At 46.5% G+C, this 23,725-nt stretch overlaps 1 protein-coding gene across 1 annotated transcript in view; it reads right to left on the bottom strand.

Annotated features, from left to right (window-relative positions):
* Nucleotides 1–23,725, bottom strand: part of MDGA2 (MAM domain containing glycosylphosphatidylinositol anchor 2) — a 359,263-nt gene that overhangs the window by 109,195 nt on the left and 226,343 nt on the right. Inside the window, exon 7 of the mRNA XM_069856787.1 lies at nt 11,619–11,948. Coding sequence (XP_069712888.1) covers nt 11,619–11,948 — 330 coding nt within the window. The remainder of the gene's footprint in view (nt 1–11,618; nt 11,949–23,725) is intronic.

Raw genomic sequence — 23,725 nt, 5'->3', positions numbered from 1 at the left:
TACCAGCAAGAAACAATTCCAGTTCTCCCCCAGGATCTACCCCATGGCTGTGGACCTGGGAAACCTGCTAGGAACTGGAGTTACAATCAGGGACGTTCACAGGCACTAAAATGCTGGTTTCAGCTGGTTTTGAAGGCTTTAATAGTCCCTCCTGGATCTGGTGGGACATGCAAAAGTGAAAATCACTTCTTCCATGGGAGAATACAGAAAAAAATATTTTATACTTAAAAAAAAAAAGGACAAAGAATCATTTTCTGCTTAAGAAAACATTTCCAACATTAATAAAACATGTTTATTTTTCATGTACGCCCACACGTGCCATAGCAGAGTTTCAGCACAGGCCGGTGCCCGGGAGACTGGGATAACTTGGAGGGAGCCCAGAGGAGAACCAGCCCCCACGAACATGCCCCAAAGGCCCTGGTGAGGAAGGGCTGTGGGACACGAGATGGTCCACCCTAGCAAAGGGAGGGTGGTAGAAAGCCATGACAGCAGCCTTGTCAGAGCTCTGTCAGAGCTCAGAGGAAAAATACAGAGGGAAAAGGGTGCTGAAGGTGGCTAGGAATGAGACAGCAGGAGCAGATAAGCACTGCTTTGCTGTCCTCTGAGCTATTCTGGCTGCATTTCTCCACCAGCCCTTCCCTCTCCACCATTTCTACATCCCATGCTTTCACTACGAAGAAGAGCTTTTCACCATGACAAAGGTGATCTGAGAGATGAAACACCCCTGCTATGAGGACAGGCTGAGAGAGCTGTCATTGTTCAGCATGGAGAAGAACAGCTTCCAGTGCTGAAAGGGGCACCAGGAAAGCTGGGGAGGGGCTCTTGATCAGGGAGTGCAGGGACAGGATGAGGGGAATGGTTTTAGGCTGAAAGAGGGGAGATTGTCTTAGGAAGAAATATTTTGCTGTGAGGGTGGGGAGGCCCTGGCCCAGGTTGCCCAGAGCAGAGGTGGCTGCCCCATCCCTGGAGGTGTTGAAGGCCAGGCTGGATGGGGCTTGGAGCAACCTGATCCAGTGGGAGGTGTCCCTGCCCCTGGCAGGGGGGTCGAACTCGATGGTCTTTGAGGTCCTCTCCAACCTAAACCTTTCTGTGATTCTATGAAGTACACAGTACTTGTGCTAGATGTGCTTGTGGTGGGACTCCTCCACCTTCTCTCCTGAAAGAGAGTCTAACAAACGTCTATTTCCTAAAGCAATGTTCTATGAAAAGACATACTAACCTGGGAAAGGTGCTTTTTCAAGAAGGAAAATACAGTTTAAAGTGAAACCTTTGCAAGCACACTACACGCTCTGCAGGAAGGAGCATCCTTCTGAACATTTTTTCCAGCTCACCTGCATGCAGCTTCTCAGCTTAGTTCAAATAACACAGCTCTGTCTTGATCAGTGAAACAACATTTACCTTGTCCGTCCCCCGCCCCAGGCAGTGGATCTGCTCGCTGCGGTGAATGTGCTTTGATCAAAGTGTGTCCCAGTTGGTACGGATGTTGCAGGCTCCCTCATAGTTCGCATCTTGCTCCCAACCCCTCCAGCATCTCCACCTGCCCCAGGGAAGCACGACGTTTTCCCATCTCAGGGATTCACTGACCATCAGAACTATGAGAGCTGTGACCATGGGGTCACAGTCCTAAAACAAAATACCTGCTGTCAGGAGGCAAAAGGTCACTATCTGTCATATCCCAGCCTCCAGCGCTGTCTACAGTTCTGCTTGCAATCCCTTGGTCCAGGTGGGTCCAGGATATGAGGTTGGAATCGACCTCTAAACTCATCCAGTCCAAGCCACAGGCCAACCCCACTCTGCTGAATAAACTATGTCCTGAAGTGCCATGTCTACAAGTTTTTTGGACCCCTCCAGAGATGGAGACTCCACCACTGCCCTAAGCAGCCTCTGCCAGGGTTTCACCACTCTGTCAGTAAAGACATTTTTTCTAATATCCAACCAAAATCTTTCCGTTTAGTGGTTGACTGTGTAGACCTATTACTGGACATGTGGTGCTGGTAGCCTGTCCCAGACTCTATCCTTTCTAGACTGCCATCAGAGCAACAGGTCTGGACTATAAAACCACATTCTGCCTTAGCCTAGAAATCACCCATTTTCTGGCTTGGGGAAGGGCTGTAACTTTTCGTCTCAAGCACTGAACCAGAAGCAAGACTTGCTCTGGGCACAGCAAGTGATCCACTGCAAATATGTCCATGAGGTGGATCTAGAGAGGAACAGGCAGCAGAGATGTACAAGTGCAAGTTGGTTCTCATGGTGAATGAATTCCCATGCAGTTTTCAGCCCCCAAGGACATTGAGGGGCTGGAGCACTTCCAGAGAAGGAAATGGAGCTGGGGAAGGGGTTGGAGAACAAGGGTTATGATGACTGGCTGAGAGATCTGGGATTGTTTAGCCTGGAGAAAAGAAGGCTGAGAGGAGACCTCATCACTGTCTACACCTGCCTGAAAGGAGGTGTTAGCGAGGTGGGTGCTGGTCTCTTCTCCCAAATGGCAGGTGATAGGATGAGAAGGAATGGCCTCAAGCTGCACCAGGGCAGGTTCAGATTGGACATCAGGAAAAATGTTACCATGGGAAGGGTTCTGAGGCCCTGGCAGAGGCTGCCCAGGGAGGAGGTGGAGTCCCCATCCCTGGAGAGGTTTGAAAGATGGGACAGCTGACAGGGATGGTTACACTTGATGATCTCAACGTGTTTTCCAACCAAATGATTCTATGAGTCCATAAGCTGCACAGTGGAGATGCAGGAAGGCATGAGCCCCAATCTCCAGCCAGGAACAGCACATCAGACCCTGAGCCAGGGGGAATTCAGAAACTTTGCACATTGGGAGCAAACTATGAAACGTGTAAGGAAGAAACCAGGAAAGAATTTCCCCTCCTTCTGATGGACACATGTAGCTTCTGGTGGCATTTGAAGGGAGGAGAAAGAATGGCACATCTTTGGGGGAAAGTGGAAGAAAAGATGCATGTCAAAACATCCTGCACAGCTGTTAGCAAGTAATCCACCCCCTCTTTAACTCGGTTTTCTTCCTGAAAAATACAGATAACAGTACTGCAAAAACTGATAAGGACCATCGATGATGAGGTCTGCAGGCAGGCTGATAAGATAGACTGTATCAGTACCTGAGATAGAAAGATACCTTAAAATACCCTGACTCATCTTCTCTGGTGGCATTTTACAACACAACCAGTGTCTGTCACTTTGTGTGCCAATATATTATCCTGGTTTACTGTATTTATTTATGTACCATTACTGGAAAGCGAGAAGGAGAGGGGATGGACAAGGCTGTCGCTTAAAAGAAATCATTCGGTGAGCAATGCCATAAATACGAAGCCTGGCTGCAGCTGTAATGTATCAGATTTAATTGGCAGTGCCCAAGACAGGGAGCTCCCTGTATTTTTCTGTCCCACCACAGTGGTCACAGCTACGGGACCCCCTTAACTCAAATGCTGATTCTCTGCTGTCTAACTAGGAAGAAGAACAGCACTGACTCTGCTCAGGTATGGGGTTTGGATGGATTTCCCTTTCTATATCCATCTGTCTGTTTTCACAGACTTTCAGGTGCTTAATTCTCTCTGGGATGTCTATTCCACTGTCAAATATGGCTTAAACTATCAAAGAATCATGGAATGATGGGTTGGAAGGGACCTCAAAGCCATGGAATCATGTAGGTTGGAAAAGACCTTTAAGATCATTGAGTCCAAGTATAAACCTCACACTGCCACCACTGAAACATGTTCCTAAGCACGACATCATTTAAAAACCTCCAGGGATGGAGATTGCCCCACTGCCCTGGGCAGCCTACGCCAGGGATTCACCATTCTGTCAGGAAAGAAATCACAGAATCATAGAATAACCAGGTTGGAAGAGACCCACCGGATCATTGAGTCCTGGTGCATTGAGGCCTTTTTCCCTGGTCCCATCACTCAAGGATGCACAAGCAAAGAAGAATGAGCAAAGGTAGTCAAACAAGGGCACAGAAGTTCAAGTGTAGGAGCAAAGGTGCAAGGGTGCACAAGCAAATGTGCACAGACAGGGCTTGTTGGGGTCTTGCCAGATGTGCCAGGGTGCTGCCAGCTGTGCCAGCCTCCCTCTCCCAGCAGATGCTGCTGTGGCACAAGCAGAGCCTCGGAGGGGCTCAGCCCTCCTCACCGAGGCATCAGCACATCTCCTGCAGCATCAGCTACAGAGCCTGCTGCAAATAAAGGTCAGTTCTGTTCCTGCTGCTGCAGAATAATAAATCAGCTAAACCTTCCATTTGAAACAACAAACATTAACTTATTCATGCAGCAAGTGGCTTCAAAAATAAGGTAAGACGCTTAGCAGATAAATCTGTTTCCTAAAGCAGAGGGTTATCACCTGAAAAACAAATGCATTGGTAACACTGTGGTAGCACCTAGTTTAAAAACACATACTATCATCCTTTGGAACTGGCAGAGGCAGGAGCGTAACACGGGTGATGCTGATGGATGTCCACTCCTGGCTCTTAAACAAAATGATCTGAGACAGCCTTTGCCCCTGAAAACTGCTGACTCACCAGAAGGTCAGATGGCAGAAGGTAGCTCTGTATTCTTGCCCTCTTTTGGTTTTTGTTTAACTGCTCCTTAGGCATATGTGTCTGTCTTTTGCTGGAGACAGGAAACCAGACCGGAGCCTTCCATCTGATCTCCTGTGCAAGTCTTACTGTAATCCCGTAGGATCAATGCTCCAGCACAGTTACCATGTCTACAGGAGATTGGGGACAGGACCAAAGGAACTATTTCATAGAATCATAGAATCACCAGGTTGGAAGGGACCCACCAGATCATCAAGTCCAACCATTTCTATCAAACACTAAACCATGTCCCTCAGCACCTCATCCACCCGTGCCTTAAACACCTCCAGGGAAGGGGACTCAACCACCTCCCTGGGCAGCCTCTGCCAGTGCCCAATGACCCTTTCCGTGAAAAATTTTTTCCTAATGTCCAGCCTAAACCTCCCCTGGTGGAGCTTGAGGCCATTCCCTCTTGTCCTGTCCCCTGTCACTTGGGAGAAGAGGCCAGCTCCCTCCTCTCTACAACCTACTTTCAGGTAGTTATAGAGAGCAATGAGGTCTCCCCTCAGCCTCCTCTTCTCCAGGCTAAACAACCCCAGCTCTCTCAGCCGTTCCTCCTAAGACCTGTTCTCCAGCCCCTTCATCAGCTTCGTTGCTCTTCTCTGGACTCGTTCCAGAGCCTCAACATCCTTCTTGTGGTGAGGGGCCCACAACTGAACACAGGATTCGAGGAGCGGTCTCACCAGTGCCAAGTATAGAGGGAGAATAACCTCCCTGGACCTGCTGGTCACACCATTTCTGATCCAAGCCAAGATGCCATTGGCCTTCTTGGCCACCTGGGCACACTGCTGGCTCATGTTCAGTCGGCTGTCAACCAACACCCCATTTCAAAGAGAAAACCAAAATGTGTTAGCCCAAAATATGTCTTCAGGATAGCCACAGTTTGGTTCTAGTCTACTCTGAATCTCTGAAATCCGAACAGGTCAAGTTCCTGCCCCTGTTTTGGACTTGCCCAAGAGGCAGCGGCAAGAATTTGCATACACAGAAATCATTCAAAGGGACAGAGGAAGGGAGATTGAAATGAAATCCTAAGAAGAAATGTTTTCCTATGAGGGTGGAGAGGTCCTGGCTCAGGTTGCCCAGAGCAGTGGTGGCTGCCCCATCCCTGGAGTTGTTCAAGGCCAGGCTGGATGGGGCTTGGAGCGACCTGATCCAGTGGGAGGTGTCCCTGCACCTCCCTGAGGTGTTTCCTCAGGTGTCTTAGAATGATAGAATAATTAATGTTTGAAAAGACCTCAAAGATCATAAAATGGTTTGAGTTGGAAAGGACCTTAAAGCCCATCCAGTTCCACTCCCTTCCATGGACAGGGAAACTTCCCACTGGATCAGGTTGCTCAAAGCCCCATCTAATCTGAATTTGAACGCTTCCATGGCAGGGACATCCACAGCTTCTCTGGGCAACCTGTGCTGGGGCCTCCTCACTCTCATCATGAAGAATTTTTTCAAGTCCAACAATCTGTCATCGAGTCCAAGCATCCAAACTGAAACAGGCAGAAAAGAAAGCCAGAGCCTTGATGCAATGACTACCAGTCTCAGCAGTGATGGGGAGGCTGTGGGCTGGGAGGAGTTGTAGGGCAGTGTGATCAGGCTGCTTAAAACGTACTAATGGTAACAACCAGTAATTATAGGATAAAGTGGAGTGAAGGAGTGTTTGAGCCTCACATCAAGAAATAATCAGTATTGAAGATTACTTGGAAATAATATCCCAAAAGAAGTGTTACGAACGTGGAGGTCTGAACCTCTTGTATTTATCACCCTCTGTCATAACCATCCATGCACTTTGGTCTCTGTGGATGATTCACAGGGATGGGGGGGGCGCTTTTTAAGACACGGCAGGTGAAGCATTAGTATAGCAAGCTGAGCTGGTACTCAAAATGTATCTGAGCAAGTTCATCCAGCCTTTGAAGGGAGGGAGCGATAAATATTCCCATTCTTTAGGCATTTCTGTAAATCGAGACTAAAACTGCTCAGCGCACACTTAATGTGCACTGCTTTTTGAAGAAGTGTTGGGGAATACCAGGGAGTATAAACAGAAAGTGTCTCCAGAGGTGAGAAAAGAGCCCTGGAGGGGGAACTGTGGATCCAGCCAAGTGATTGGAAAAGCCGCTGAAGTCAGGAGAATTCACTTTAGCCTTTCCTTGGCCTTTCATCACCGTGAAAGAGGATCTATCTAGTTACTCATGCAGAAAGCAAGTCGAGCGACCTGTAAGGCAAGCGTGTCGTCTTTTTTCACATCTGCTTTCTGTTCTTGTTGCCCGTGTGCCATCCTGCCCATACACAAAGAAGAGAAAGTACCACAGCCCACGTTTTCTTGGGCCATTTCTAATCACAAGAGGAGACACAAACATCAGCCCCAGATTTCATGGTGGGAGCTTGTTAACGACAGTAAAACAACTCCAGAATCAGTTCTTATACCTTAACATACTTTTAATACCTTAATACACCACCTCACTCTGCAGTCAGACTCTGAAGAGGCACATTTTAAGCCCTGAACATCCACAGCCAGCGGCAAATTAGCCAAATTAGCTTTCAGTGATCTCGCAGGAGTCCTGCTGAGTTGTTCCACGAGCCGTATGAAACGCGAGATGATGAGCTGACTCCACAGCCCTCCAGAGAAGAATAAAGAGACTCCACAAGACGTGGCTGCTAAAGAGGGTGTTGCCCCCCGAAACCCAGCTGGAGTCAAATCCGCGGTGGAGGAACACATCCAGAGAAATCATATTTCCCAGAGGGAGGCAGCTGCTGGGGAAGGAAGGAGCTGCAGAGCAGAAGATCACCCGTCCTTCCCCCTCACTGCAGCCAAGCAGCTTGGCCAGCCGCGTGCTGTGCGATGGGATGGGACAGCGGCTCCCAGGGAGAGAATTAAACAAGAAAAATCTCTGCACATTAAGTACTAAAATAGAACTATAAAAGAAAAAAGCTTTTTAACAAGATCTGGCGTTTATCTGTCCCTTCTGTTCACCTATTCCGCTCAAAGTTGTCTCCAAAGATAACGGCTCGCAAAAATAATCAATTTACTGCGATAATGAAACATCTGTCTGGTTTCTGCTATGTCGCAGGGTTGGCTGTGAACGATCACTCTGGACAGTGCTTAAGGTTTACAAATATCTTAATTGAGCCACTAATTATCTCACAAAAAGCATTTTTTCATTATGCAAAGAGGCAATACGGTGATTTTAATAAACATTTAGAGGTAAAATGAAGGCCTCTTTTATGTACCATCAAAGGAGGAACAAGATGACCAGAGGACATATAATTCACTAACAAATCCCAGCCACACGTCCTAACACATCAGTGTTTAATTAATTCATTATTTAAGAGATAGTTGATTAACTTAAGAGGGAAGCCCTCTTACTGTACTGTGAGGAGAATGCACAGCCTCACAGAAATGAGTTCTTCAGGAATTTCCATGCCTGCCTCTGGCAGCACTCATGTAAAACCAAATTTACCTGTTGACCTGACTGACCTCAGAGGTGGGACAGCAGCCCTGGAGGCCACCACCCTGCCCCATGCTGACGCTCAAAGCCCATGTTCTTGGGGGAAGTGTCCACTCTAAGATCCTACGTGCTCAGTATGGTTCAGGTTCACCAAGAGATGAAGGATTTGGGTGACATTTGCCATGTAGGACATCTCATTGCGTCTACAATGCACAGGAGAGAAACAGTAGGAAGGACTCCCTTAGGAAAAGAAGGGTCACCACCACCTCCAGCCCGAGATTCAGCCATCTACTCCACCCAGCCCCTCTAGGAGCAATTCAGAGCAAGTGCAGTCAGTGAACAAAGTAAAAGAACCCCCCTGAAGTGACAACTCACTTCACTGCACAACACTACCTCCGGGGGAAGAGGAACAGAGGATAACCCAGAAGTGACAGATGTTACAGCTCTTACTCTACTGATTCTGATTTTAGGGGGATAAAGATAGCATAAGAACCCATGTTGAACAGAGCACACCATACATCACCTAAAGCCTTATTGTTCCTGCTTTGAATACAATATTTAAGGCAGAGAAAAAGATCGCTTACAAAGACTCACACTCGCATGATCCACCTCTCTTTTTTTGCTTACAGTAAGTCCATTTTACTGGGTTTTTTTGTTGCTGTTTTGACATATCCTGCCTTCAGATTCCCCATGATGCATGCACACACACAGAAAAGCATCTTGTCTTTCAGTAACATTTGCCCAGGGTTGGTTTTCTGGATGACAGGGCTTTTATAGGGCAAAGATTCAACATTTGAGTCTTCATTTCCACTCTTCGGTGACCTACTTTACGGAGATGGGCAGGGGGGGAGGCTGCTAGGGGATTACTTCAGGTCCATTTATATAAGATACTCAGGACATAAATCTAAGCTTTTCCTGCTGAAAGTACAGAATGTCAAGGGAAAAATATTGCTGTTAAACAAGTGGAATGTTGAGTATGCCAGGAGGCTGGCATGTCCTCTGCACTGTCATACGTCCCTTTCCAATCTCCTGGAGGAAAACAGGAGACCTAACCATCTCCTTCGTTCCTTACAAGGTGACCCAGCACCTCCTGTGTCCCTTTGCAACTCCGCAGGAATCACATGCACATCAGGAAAGAGAATTCTCCTGTAAACTAGCAAAGAGAGACACAGAGCAGTGTTCACCAACTCATGGAATGGTTTGGGTCAGAAGAAACTTTATAGCCCATTGAGTTCGACTCCCCTGCCATGGGCAGGGACACCTCCCACTGGATCAGGTTGCTCCAAGGCCATCCAACCTGGCCTTGAACACCTCCAGGGATGAGGCAGCCACTACTTCTTTGGGCAACCTGGGGCAGGGCCTCCCCACCCTCACAGGAAAAGATTTCTTCCTAAGATCTCATCTCAATCTCCCCTCCTTCAGCTTAAAACCCTTCCCCCTTCTGCTGTCCCTGCACTCCCTGATCAAGAGCCCCTCCCCAGCTTTCCTGGAGCCCCTTTCAGCGCTGGAAGCTGCTCTAAGGTCTCCCTGGAGCCTTCTCTTCTCCAGGCTGAACAATCCCAACTCTCTCAGCCTGTCCTTGGATGGGAGGTGCTCCAGCCCTCAGATTATCTTTGTGGCCTCCTCCGGACTCGCTCCACCAGCTCCATGTCCTTCCTGTGCTGAGGACTCCAGAGCTGAACTGAACATACATACTAGTATATCCATGCAAGTCCTGGCAGTCAAAAAACCTATTTGTGCCTAGGCCTTATGTTCTTAATTACCCTGGCAGTAATGAATCTTGATGAATCAGTAATGACCTTCAAAAGCACCCTGAAACCCAGCTCCCACTTATGGGGTAATGAAGTCACACAAACAGGCAGGATTTCCTGGAGGATGCTAAACAAGGCTGATCCCAAACTCTAGTTTTTCTTCCTGCTTAATGATTTTCTTGAATTCTACAGGACGGTAAATTTTAGAGCTGCCATAATTCAACATTGCTTGCAGAACTTGTGATGAACTTATAGGTAGGGCCATCTAATGGATGTTTCCAATCAATCCCATTTATTTCCTAAGTGATTCCCCAGTGCATACAGACAACATAGTGTGTTCCAGATGGGCAACGCACGGTTGCACAGACATCATTGTCCGCTTCACCCTGGCAAGAAGCTAACAAAGTTTGCATGCAACTGCCATCTATCACGCCAAGCTCAGCTCTTACCCGATAACAATCCTCTCAGTTCTTTACCTGCCAGTGAAATGTGTAATAATAAACTTGAAGAACATTTTTCTTTTAGCCAAAAGGAGTGCTGTTCCCTTTTCCATGAGCCAGAACTGTGCCCAGGCAGCCAAGGCCACTAGCATGCTGGCTTGGATCAGACATGGTGTGGCCAGCAGGAGTAGGGAACGGATTGTCCCGCTGGGCTTGGTGCTGGTGAGGTGGCACCTTGAATCCTGGGTTCAGTTTTGGGTCCCTCACTACAAAAAGGACATTGAGGGGCTGGAGTGTGTCCAGAGAAGGGAACGGAGCTGGTGCGGGGGGGCGGGCAGGAGTGCAGGGGTTCTGGGAATCTGTCCACTACTAACTGTACCTGTCTACTACTAAACCATGTCCTGGAGCACCATATCTGCCCATCTTTTAAACCCCTCCAGGGATGGGGACTCCATCACCTCCCTGGGCAGCCTCTGCCAGGGACTGAGAACCCTTTCCATGATGACGTTTTTCCTGATATCCAATCTGAACCTGCCCTGGTGGAACTTGAGGCCATTTAGTCATATCCTATCATCTGTCACTTGGGAGAAGAGACTAACACCCACCTCACCACCACCTCCTTTCAGGCAGTTGTAGACAGTGGTGAGGTCTTCTCTCAGCCTCCTCCAGGCTAAATAGTCCCAGGTTCCTCAGCTCCCTCTCATAACCCTTGCTGTCCACCCCCTTCCCCAGCTCCACTCTCTTCTCTGGATGTGCTCCAGCCCTTCAATGTCCTTCTTGGAATGAGTGCCCCAAAACTGAAACTAGGATTTGAGTTGCAGCCTCACCAACGCTGAGTCCAGGGGCATAATCCCTTCCCTTCTCCTATGGGTCACGCTGTTTCTGATACAAGCCAAGATGCCATTGGCCTTCTTGGCCAGCTGGACCACTGCTGGCTCATGTTCAGCTGCTGTCAACCAACACCCCCGGGTCCTTCTCTGCCAGGCAGCTTTCCAGCCGCTCTTCCCCAAGCCTGAAGCTGCACAGGGTTGTTGTGTCCCCAGTGCATGACTTGGCACTTGGCCTTGTTGAACCTCATCCCATTGGTCTCAGCTCATGGATTCAGCCTCTCCAGTTAGATCCTAAACAAAGGCCAAATCATTTCATAGAAGCCCTACCTTTTCTGACAGCAAAATATGACATGTCTGGGTAAATGAGATGTTCCTGTGTCCTTGGGAGAGAGCACCACATGCTGCTTATTCAGGTTTCTGTCCTATAATCAAAGCATCTCAGTTCTGCTCTAGGGTCTGCTTGGATATCCTTGTGGTGAGAGGTGCTTTGTGTGTACATTTTTTTTTGACTGAATAAAGGAAAACCAGAGCTTGCTGACATCAAAGTAAAACTGATATGAAAGAAGTCTCCTCACCTGTGCTGCTGGAGATGTTGACATCAATGCTGATATCTGATATTCCACCTCCTTTTAGAGACGCAACACAAGTATAAGTCCCAAAGTCCGTGAATTTCAAGTCAATGATGTCCAGGTTGGTGGTGCCAGGTGAAACGTCGGGGTCAGTCTGTGTGATCACCATCCTCTCAGAGCTTCGCAAGGGACGTCCATTCTTAAACCAGCTGAACGTAAGCTCTTCAGAAGGGATGGCTTCCACCTGGCAGGAGATTTTCACCTCTCGCCCGATCTGGATGTTGTCGTCTTTGTGATAGGGGTCAGGGGTGATCCAAAACCGTCCTTTTTTTAAGGCTGAAAGAGGTAAAAAAAAAGAAAGTTTACTGTGATAAAGGAGAATTTTTGCATAGTCTGTCTTTGCAAAGACTGATACTCACGCTTGTCATTTTATATCTATATATGATTTTAGTATGGCCTGTAGTGATAGGTAAAGGGGGTTTAAACTAAAGGAGACTAGATATAAGAAAGACATTTTTTACATTCAGGGTCATGAGGCCCTGGCTTAGGTTGCCCAGAGAAGTCTGGCTGCCCCATCTCTGGAAATGTTTAAGGTTGGCTGGAAGGAGCAACCTGAGTTGAAGATGTCCCTGCCCATGGCAGGGGGTTTGGAACTCAGTGGGCTTTAAGGTTCCTTCCAACCCAAACCATTCTACGGTTCTATGATGCTTTGGGAGTAACTCAAGCTTATAATGCACACGTTTAGCACATGGTTCATGTTTTGTAGGATCAAATCTTAACTACCATCACTGAGTATATGTTGCTAAAATATCTGTCATTTCCAATATTTTCCAAATAAAAAGTCATAACACCTAAACTAGGCTGAGCTGCTGCCAGCTGAAGAGTAACCAAAATAATTCATGAACCTTCAGTGTTTGTTAGCTCTCTCTGAAGGTATTTACAAGCCCTTCCTCACCCCCACGCTATCAGAGCAGTGAAAGCAGAGAAAATAGAGATATCAACCTAACATCACTAATACAACCAGTATTGTCGTCTCCACTCTACCTGGAAACAAACACAGCCATGCAAAATAGTTGTGTGTCAGCTGTTAAATGAGAAGTGAGCACATGCCCGAGGCTACAGCCTGCCCTGGTTTACACACAGTTCCTTCCCTGTGGCAGCCTGAAGGTCTTCCTCTGGTTTCATCCAACCAAATGGCAGAGCCAACTGTGCTGCCTTGTTTGAGTATAATGCTTCAGCTCTAAAAGGTGAGGAGGTTGAAAGTACATCTTTAGGTAATAATCAGTTTGAAAAGGCAAAAAAGATCCTCTTCTGAGATGTAATCACGCAGGAAAGCCCATCACCAAAAGCACCTTGGTTGCACTTCCCTCTCTGGGTCTTGTAAGATGAAGGAAACCCATCTTGCACTTGCAGGAGAAACCCAAGGCTGAAGGTCGCACATGTAACTGAAAAGAACAGTTACTGTTCCCAAGTGTGCAATTTAGCCTATTCCAAGGATCTCTACCTGTATCCAAGACTATTCGTGCCTGCAGCACAAATTCAATTAACTCTCTAACCTCCATGAAAGCAGAGATAAACCCCCATGAAAGCAGAGATAAGGTCATCTCGGTGTTTCAGATGGGGACCCCAAGCCAGATGAATTTTTGAGGCCATCTCAACAGCAGGTTCAGCACTCGGTACTGCTCTATACACATGCAGGGGCACAGCAGCTCTGGAAAACATTATTTCCCACCCTATTCCAGGTCAGACCAGCATCTTTAAGTAGCATTCCCTCATCAATCTACTGCACAAGAGAAAAATAATACTGCAACTCACTTTTCACTCTTAAAATGAGCACACAACTCTCCAGAAACCATCACCATTTACATCAATAAAGTGACTGCTCTAAAGCAGTGTGGGTATGACACTTATTTTTGGAAGAGTGCTTCAGAATCAGCCATTAAGTCTTTCAAATACACATATATTTTGATATCCTGACTATAAAATGTTATTTCTGCAATCCCAAGATCCCTTTCCTCCATATATGCCTGCATAGGTATGGATGTATGTTTATATATCACAAAAGGAGCAAGGGGAGGAGGAAGAGCAGGTGCTGGTCTCCTCTCTCTGGTGACCAATGACAGAACCCAAGGGAATGGCAGGAAGATGTGCCAAGGGAGGGTTAGGTTGGACATTAGGAAAGGGTTCTTAACCCAGAGGGTGGTGGAACACAGGAACAGCTCCCAGGGAAGCAGCCACAGCCTGACAACACTCCAGAAGCATCTGGCCAATGCCCTCAGCCCCACGGAGGGAATGTTGGGGTGCCCTGTGCAGGGGCAGGAATTGGATTCATAGAATCATAGAATCACGAGGTTGGAAAAGACCTCTTGGATTGAGTCCAACCATTCCTACCAAGCACTATACCATGTCCCTGAGCACGTCATCTACCCATCTTTTAAATGCCTCCAGGGATGGTGACTCAACCACTTCCCTGGGCAGCCTGTTCCAGTGCCTGATGACACTTTCTGTGAAAAATTTCTTTCTGATATCTAGTCTGAACCTCTCCTGGTGGAGCTTGAGGCCATTCCCTCTTGTCCTCTCCCCTGTCACTTGGGAGAAAAGGCCAGCTCCCTCCTCTCTACAACCTCCTTTCAGGTAGCTGTAGAAAGCAATAAGGTCTCCCCTCAGCCTCCCCTTCTCAAGGCTAAAAAAGCTGGGGAGGGGAATGATTTCCAGCTGAAAGAGGGGAGATTGAGATGAGAACCTGGGGAGAAATGTTTTCCCATGAGGGTCGGAAGGCCCTGGCCCAGGTTGCCCAGAGCAGCGGTGGCTGCCCCATCCCTAGAGATCTTCAAGGCCAGGTTGGACTGGGCTTGGAGCCCCTGATCTGGTGGGAGGTGTCCCTGCCCATAGGATTTGAGGTCCCTTCCAACCCAAACCATTCTATGAAAAACTGTTGCATTAGCTGTGCTGATCAGGCCTGGCATGAACGGTGTTGGTCTGGATGTTGCTATTTAGTTGCAATTGCATGTACAAGAACCCAAATAGTTGATATGTTTTGAAGAATTAATTATTATTTCATTTATTTAAGAAAGCTTCATGACTTTTATCAAGTGTAAATTTGCTCCAAAACACGTCTTTACTGAGCATCTCTCATTCTCTTTTCAAAGCTCCCCTGGGAAGCAGAACAAAGATGTGCTTTGATTCAAGAGGATGAACCACCCATCCTGTGACAGCTGGAAACTGCCACAGCAACTGACTTTGAAACACAAGCTGGACGTTTTTGGTTTGAAAATGGAAGAACAAACAATGCTTATATACGCAAAATCCAGTAAATATATTATGCAAATGATTTTCAGACAGGGAAAAATTAAAAATAACCCATGGTAGCACGTTTCAACCACAATTAGTTGCTAATAACCTCATTTCTGAATTTGTCTCTTTGCTTCGAGCAGTCCTACAAACCATTTCAGCTGTTTCTCACCCACATAATGGAACAACAAGGTCTAAGAGGAAAGTCATATTAACTTCCATCTACCTTCTGCCCTGGTTAGTGCTACAGCACTGTCTGAAAGCTAAAATAAGGTTTACAGAATATAGAATGGTTTGGGTTGCAAGGGACCTCAAAGCCCATCCAGTTCCACCCCCTGCCAAGGACAGGGAAACCTCCCACTGGATCCGGTTGCTCCAAGCCCCATCCAGCCTGGTCCTGAACACCTCCAGGGATGGGGCAGCCACCACTGCTCTGGGCAACCTGGGCCAGGGCCTCCCAATCCTCAGCATGAAGAATTTTTTCCTTATGTCCAATCTAAATCTCCCCTCTTCCAATTTAGATCCATTTCCCATTGTCCCATCACTCCATGCCCATGGAAAGAGACCCTCTCCAGCTTTCCTGGAGCCCCTTTCATTACTGGAAGCTGCTTTAAGGTCTCCCTGGAGCCTTCTCTTCTCCAAGTACCTCAAACTTCGGGCCATAAGCCACTTACTTCATGAAGTCTACTCTCTGGCTCATGGACTAAATTAAAAAACAACAAAGTTCTGTCGTTTTCGCTTGTTGATCGGGTTTTATGCCAGCTGAGTGTTACATACAAGAAATAAGTGGGCTGTATGGTCCACTGTCTTCATCTGCTACCATGCATGCTAACCAACAAAGGCATGTGCAGAGAATGTACCTGAGCTAAGTTTGTTTCTCTACAACCAAATAGAAGGAGTTCAGAGGAGGTCTCTGACTCTGCTCACTGCATCTAAAAAGTTAAGGGAGTTTCTAGAAATTCAGAAGTGAAGGAAAAGTTCTCTTTGCTCTATTCTCCAGATAAAACCTTTTGACATCTCTGAAGCCATGTGAGTGTACACTCTTATAATTCATAGAATCACAGAATCATTGAGGTTGGAAAAGAACTCTAAGATCACACCATCAAACCGTCATCCCAACACCACCGTGCTGACTGAATCATGTGCAAAAGTACCACATCTACATGTTTTTTAAACTCCTCTAGAGATGGAGATGCCACCACTGCCCTGGGCAGCCTCTTCCAATGCTTCACCACTCTATCAGTAAAGATATTTTTCCTGGCACTACTTGAGGCCATTTCCTCTCGTCCCATCACTTGTTACATGGAAGAAGAGACAAGCAACCACCTTACCACAGTCTCCCTTCAGGGAGCTGCAGAGAGTCATGAGGTCCCCACTCAGCCTACAGGCTACACAACCCCAGGTCCCTCAGCCACCTCTCATAACCCCTGGGCTCCAGGCCCTTCTCCAGCTCCATTCCCCTTATCTGGATGTGCTCCAGCAACTCAGCATCATTCCTTGTGTTTGTTTTATTTTCTATGATTGTATGATTATCCAGCAAACTGTGGGAGATGGTGCTGCAGACCTGCTAACCACAGCTGCCTCCCAGGAGAAATTTCAGATCATCATCATCACACAGAGATACAAAATAGCAGTAAATGTGCTAAGAAGTCTGTAACTGTACTTAGAGACTCAGGAAAGTGCCAGTCTTTTTCCAAAAACACCCCAAAGAACTATAATGTGATCAAATAAACAAAGATGAAACACTTTTTGTTCTCAGGCTCCTCACTAAACTGTCTTTGCCCTCCCTCATTAATTACATTTCAAAGTAATAAAATGCATTGCAGATCTCAACCAAGGTCTATTTGCATTCATCAGGTTTAGTCATTTCTTCCCACCCCCACACCGATCAACCCCAAACATTTCTTTAATGCATCAGAACGTTCATATCTCCTCAATGCACCTTTCAAGCGAGTGGCAGCAAACATCATAACTCAACACTTGAGCTGCTGCACTACTTGTAGGCTTTGATGTAATAACTGTTGGTCACTGGCTGCTTCCTAAGTTAATAGAGGACATCGGAGAACAGTTGGCTTTGTGGTTGCTGATGACTGTGTCCACGTGCAGCCCCCAGCAACAGCAATAAAATAGGAGAACTGTGCGAATCATTGATTATAACCTTGACCGAGCAGTTGGATGGCACATGAGGTCCCATCTATATGCAGCCACCAGAAATGGATTCCATTAACTTTCATTATCATAGAAGCATGGAATACTTTGGGTTGGATAGGGCAATGAAGGTCATCAGGTCCAACCCCCCTGCATTGAGCAGGGGCACCTTCCACAGGATTGGGTTCCTCAGAGTCCCATCCAACCTGGCCTTGAACATCTCCAGGGATGGGGAACCCACAGCTTCTCAGGTGGAAGATGTGGAAAGTGTCCCTCCCCATGGCAGGGCGGTTGAAATGGGAAGGGCTTTAATGTCCCTTCCAACTGAAACCATTCTGTGATCATATGATAAAAGGTAGGAAGAGCTCCACGGGAACAGTTTGCTTGGGAAGTGAGCTGCAAGTCCAGCTTCCTTCTCTAGAAATTCCAGTCTGTTAATCCAAATGTAGGTTGCTGGCTTTAAAAGATGGAGAAGCATATTACTGCTGTGATCTTTGTGCCGAAAGATGATTACTGGGATGATTCATTGCTTCTTGAGAGAAAGATATAAGGCAGGCAGTGGGTAAAGGAAGTCAACTCTCATAATCAGCTCTTGCTTCAGTCACACCAGGTCCCTCATCTCTGTAGAGGCGAAAAGCAATCCTGCTTTCACACAACAGCAATTCCAAAGATTCACAGCCTGACAACAAAGGTTTTAGATAGTCCCTAAAAGACTCGTAAAGTATATTTGTAAACCTAAACCTTTTTCCTAATCTCTCCAGACATCTTGAGAAGGCAACTTATTGGATGCTGCTGCTCATACTTGCAGTCTTTGCTGGGTCCCAGATTGTGTAGAGGAAAATAAAAACTCAACTTTCTTCTCCTCCAGGAGCAATTCACTGATTCTGCTTGCAATTACAGAGGTGTTGGACACCGCTTTCCAGTGCCTGTCCAGGTTAAAGGCACTAGCTTTGAAATATAGTATTTCAGCAATCAATAAATATATCAGCTGGTTAAATAAACAAGTCCAACATACATAATGGATGTATTTAACCTGGAACTGGTTTGGTGGATTCCATGAGTAAGGCATGATTATATTAAATCCTAAGCATCCCATCACTGACAATCATAGAATAGTCGGGGTTGGAAAGGAACTTATATCCCATCCAGTTCTAACTCCCCTGCCATGGGCAGGGACACCTCCCACTGGATCAGGCTGCTCAAAGCCCCATCCGACCTGGCCTTCCTGAAACCTTCTCTTCTCCAGGCTGAACAACCCCAACTCTCTCAGCCTGTTCTGGCGTGGGAAGTGCTCCAGCCCTTGGATCACCTCTGTGGCTTCCTGTGGACTTGCTCCAACAGCTCCATGTCCTCCCTGTGCTGAGCACTCCAGAACTGGACACAGGACTCCAGGTGGGGTCTCACCAGAGCAGAGCAGAGGGACAGAATCCCCTCCCTCGCCCTGCTGGTCCCTCTGATTTGGATGCAGCCCAGGACATGGTTGGCCTTCTGGGCTTCAAGAACAAACTGCCATCTCACGTTGAGCTTATCCATGAACACCCGAAGTCCTCCTCAGGGCTGTTCCCAGTCCATTCTTCACCAAGTCTTTATTTCTCTTATTTTGTATTAACGCACCTTAATATTTTCTTTGACACCAGCTTGTCAAAGCTATCATCCAACATTTACACAACCGGGCTGAGTTCCACTGTTTGAATAACTAAATGTATGAATGTATGAAACAAAGGAAGCCACCCCTGAGCCACACCTTGGAAACTGTCTATGTTATTTAATTTTCTTTGAAAGCCTCGCATAAATGGATCTCTGTACAAATAAAAAGTCATTCCCACTGCAGAAATACTCCTGGAAGTCCTTCTCTGATGTTTCTTTCTTCAGAAACATCTTTACCTCTATCAAATCAATAGAAGCAAAAAAAGTTCCTATCATAAGCTCCAAAGAAACATGAAGTCTTTGTTTATTTTGGCCGTGGGCAACAAAGCTGCATTGTATTCCACAGGATATTGCCTTAAACTATATCATCAAACAGCTCAGCAGAGTAGAGGCAATTGAACAACTGTTCAAAATACCTTTTGTCGCCGGTGAGTATCATAGTGTAGTCCATTAAACTTCATTCTGTTACATTAAAATACGTTTTGACATTGTTTTGTGTATAAAGAACATAGAAAATACCAGTTTGCTTTGCCAACCAGAATAAAAATTTTACAGTTCCTCAGCTTAACTCTAAACCAGAAGAACGAAATCATGTCCAAGTAACAAAGCTTGCAGATATCAGCTCTCTATAAGGAAAGGTCATCTGGATAGTGACACCGGTATGGTCTACATGTCAAATCTGGACACAGACGAGCCTGCTCTGAAGCATCCTATGACTAATCCCTTCTGTTCCTTTCTGATGATCACCGTCCACAGTCACCACTGTTATAGACATGCAACTAGGCATGGACACTTTCAATAACAACAGAGACTGCATTTATAAACAAAATGCTTTTTAAGGCCATGCTATTCTACTGTGAACTTCATGGCCACATCAACACCTGAACCATAGAACCATGGAATCACTTAGTTGGAAAAGACCTTTGAGATCATCAAGCCCAACCGTACCTGTCCACTACTAAACCAGATCCCTGAGCACCTCAAGCAGAGTAATGCTTCAGCTTAGCCTCAAGCCTCAGCTTAGCCTCAAGTCCAAACATACCTAAGATCCAAGTTGGACATGTGCTTCTTGCCATACTTGAATGAAGCAACCTGCAGACAGGGGTAGAAAACCCTGCTTTAGTGAAACTGCCTCATGATGCTTTGGTGGTTTTGAGTTTGGAGCGTGGTATGACTCTGGGGAATTACATAAATGGGGGGGGGGGGGAAGGGCAGGGGGTGGTAAGGGAAGTAAGTCCAAATTCAGTGTTACTGAAAGAAGATGCATTTAATAAAGGTTGAAATACATGGATATGGGCTCACGCATCTGCTGATGACTAATTAAAATAATGGACAAAGCAAAGTGAAGCCACAGCTTACAGTTCCATCTGCAGCTCCTCATGTGGTTCAGTAGTGGACAGGTACAGTTGGACTCAATGATCTCAAAGGTCTTTTCCAACCAAACGATCTGATGATTCTCACTGGGTACTAAGCACTTCCAATTAGCACACTGGGAGCAAAGTGAGCTTCCTAAGTAGCTGCCTTGGGTGCCTAAGCTATTCCCTCTGGATATGCCAAGATTTCTTCAAGTCCTTCTGCTCCCCTCTTTCCACTGCTCACCTCTGATTTTTTGTTCTATTCTAATGCTCGGCTGCTCCAACGACAGTGGTTTGATCAAAGAGTGATTGTGAGACAAGACACCTCTCTCCATCCAGCTTTTGCTTTTTGCCTCTGAACAATCTTGAAAACCCTCCCGCACCACAGATCACAGGCAGCCATTGTCTCCTGGGGTGTTTAAACTGGGTTTTGAACAATAAGGCAAGGGAGATGTGGCCTTGGCAGGGTTTGCAAGACAATATCAGTGCACATTTCAATGTCTTTCAGTAAGAAGTCACCCTCCCTGGCCATTCTTGAATTGAACAAAGCAATAAAGCCCCCAGAAAACCAAAACTGTGGAAACCTGCCAATACCTGTTTCGACTTCCAGCCATTCTTAAGACCTAGAAATGCCTTGAGTTGTGTGGATCTTGTGTCCAGCCACTGGCTTCACCTTTTCCTCTTACAGAAATAAAAACTGCATAAGAAAAAAACAAAGTGGATGGGATATAACCCTCAATATCTTCGGTGCAGCACCACCTCACAGCATCTTTTGAATTAAGCACTCAAACCCTTGCCAGCTCAGCCACACAGGAGCTGGGTCTATTTTGCATTCTGCCATTTCTACTTCTGCTAGTCTGATGGGGGACCACCAGGTCTGCAGGGTCAGCATAGAATCATGGAAAGGTTTGAATTGGAAAAGACCTCAAAGCCCATCCAGTCCCAACCCCTGCCATGGGCAAGGACACCTCCCACAGGATCAGGTTGCTCCAAGCCCCATCCAACCTGCCTTTGAACACCTCCAGGGATGGGGCAGCCACCACTGCTCTGGGCAACCTGGGCCAGGGTCTCCCCACCCTCATTGTGAATAATTTCCTCCTAATGTCTAATCTAAATCTTCCCCCTTCCAATTTAAAGCCATTAATAATTTGGACAAAATTATGCTGCCTGCATGTTCCCTTTAGTCACCTTCCTCTCCGAAGACAGACTTGTCTTGCTAAAAAAAGATACATTCTCTGCATTTTAACAACAATTCATTTTGCTTCTGTCAACAATGTTTTAGCTTAAAGTTTTTTCAAACCTTAACTTCCAGCAGCTATCAGGACAATTAAGTTGTCAAGCACCTTCCACCAGAGCATCTCCAAATTTTTTAATATTGAGTAATTATTTTGCACTTACAAGACCAGATGCATTCACACTTTCAATTTAAATGCAAATACTATGCAGAGATTTCAGGACCTTCTCTCTTATTTTTATAAATGCTTCTTATTTTTAAAAGAAAAGGATTTATTATTCTGGAGGTGTCATGTGGCAGGTGTCTGGATTTACGTGTGCTCTAGTTAATTAGCTCCTACTTCTTCCCCTGCTTTACGTTTGAAGGAAGGGGAGGTAAGCACTCCTCTATAATGAAGAATATTCCAGTTTACAAGTTACTCAATACATGGTCCATTAAAAGTTGAAGCCAAGATCAAAGTATGTGAAATACAGCAGAGTTTCTCTTTTAACGGCTTTCAGAAGTAAATATGCAAGAGAAATAGGCACCATCACAACAGGAAAGACAAGAAACCTATGTTCACGGAAACCTGTTCATGGAAATACGTCCAAGTTCATGGAAATATTCTGGTGCTGAGAGATCTGAAGAGGTTTCTAGACCAATCTCGTGCTCAAAGAAAGGCCAGACATGATCACAGACCAGGTGGTTCAGGGCTTGATAACCTCCAGGGATGAAGACTGCACAACCTTCTGGCTGTGGTTCCCTGCTGATGAATAGCAGGAGTTGTCCCAGTAGAATCACAGCAGTATAAAGCTGGTCTGGGGACAGAAACTGCAGCATCCTGCAAGCAACCAGCACACAATGCGCTGCCACCTGCTTAGTGCAAGGCTGCCCTCACCTCCAGTTTTAAGCAGACATGTATTGAGGTGGGTAAATAAGGGTGAAATATTTAAAAAAATTGGCTGAATCATAGCATCACAGAATGGTTTGGTTTGGAAGGGACCTCAAAGCCCATCCAGTTCCACCCCTGCCCTGGGCAGGGACACCTCCCACTCGATCAGGTTGCTCTAAGACCCATCCAGCCTGGACTTGAACACCTCCAGGGATGGGGCAGCCAACACTGCTCTGGGCAACCTGGACCAGGGCATCAGTACCCTCAAAAGAAAACATTTCTCCCTAAGATCTCATCTCAATCTCCCCTCTTTCAGCTCAAAACCATTTCCCCTCTTCCTATCCCTGCGCTCCCTGACCAAGAGCCCCTCCCCAGCTTTCCTGGAGCCCCTTTCAGTACTGAAAGCTGCTCTAAGTTCTCCCTGCAGCCTTCTCTTCTCCAGGCTTAACAACCCCAAATCTGTCAGCCTGTCCTCCTATCGGAGGTGCTCCAGCCCTTGGATCATCTCCGTGGTCTCCTCTGGACGCACTCTCCACCAGACTGAAGATTGATCAATAAGCAACAGAGATGAATTAGCAGCTGGCATTCATTACTTTTTCATACCCCAACTAGAAGAAAGGGCAAAACCCCCAACCATTCTCCATACTACAAATCCCACACTGGCACAGCTCACCAAGCCAACATGATTGCGATTCTGACCAGATCAGAGGGTGCAGGGCTGCCTCATCCCTCTGGTTGCCCATCTCACTGGCAAACAGGAGCTTCAAGAGCCTTGTCACAAGCCAGACAAGCACTGGGATCTAAATTAAACAATCCAGAGGAGCTGACACAACCCCCAGTGGGCTGAGCACTTGCCAAACCAATTATAAACCCTCGGCACATAACAGCTGGGTGTTTTCCAGGGCCAGTGCCTTTATGAAGTTTAATCCTTGTGCCAAAGCTGTCAAAAAAATAATAGCCTTGCTGAGTGTTCCTGGATGCCAAAAAGCAATGTATTGCAAATCTTTGCTCTTCTCTTTGGCCACACACTGCAAACAACACCCAGCGCACGGTACTTGCCTTTCTTAAAAGCCTGGAGCAAACCCCCAGTTTCCAAAGGTTGCACATCAGATTGTCCTCATCTCCTCCTTCTTGTGTGGCTCAAGAGCTTTATTCAACTGAAGGGTTTTGTTAGAGCCTGGATTTGTTCTAATGTGGGATGCATTTCCCTTCCACGCTTTGTATTTATTCCACAGTTCCGTGCCTCAAAAATTAATCCGGATCCCATAAAACTTTCCAAAATGATTTGTGAGTCTCAGCAGAGGCCTCCTGATCTCCTCCACAGCTGCCTGATACAATGCAAGTATCTTAAAACACATTTCAAGGTCATCAAACTTTCTCTATGACATTGAAACAAAACCTCATGCACTGTTTTCTCTTCCTCTCCCTTCAAGATGAGATAAAACTTGGAAAAACACAGTTTTTTTTCTGCCAAAACAATAGGATCATGGAATGGTTTGAGTTGGAAAAGACCTAAAAGCCCATCCAGTCCCACCACCTGCCATGGGCAGGGACACCTCCTACTGGA

Source organism: Phaenicophaeus curvirostris, chromosome 5 (assembly GCF_032191515.1).
Source record: "Phaenicophaeus curvirostris isolate KB17595 chromosome 5, BPBGC_Pcur_1.0, whole genome shotgun sequence".
Classification (NCBI taxonomy): domain Eukaryota; kingdom Metazoa; phylum Chordata; class Aves; order Cuculiformes; family Cuculidae; genus Phaenicophaeus; species Phaenicophaeus curvirostris.
The sequence above is the reverse complement of the archived record's forward strand: the minus strand, read 5'-3'. Positions and strand labels throughout refer to the sequence as shown.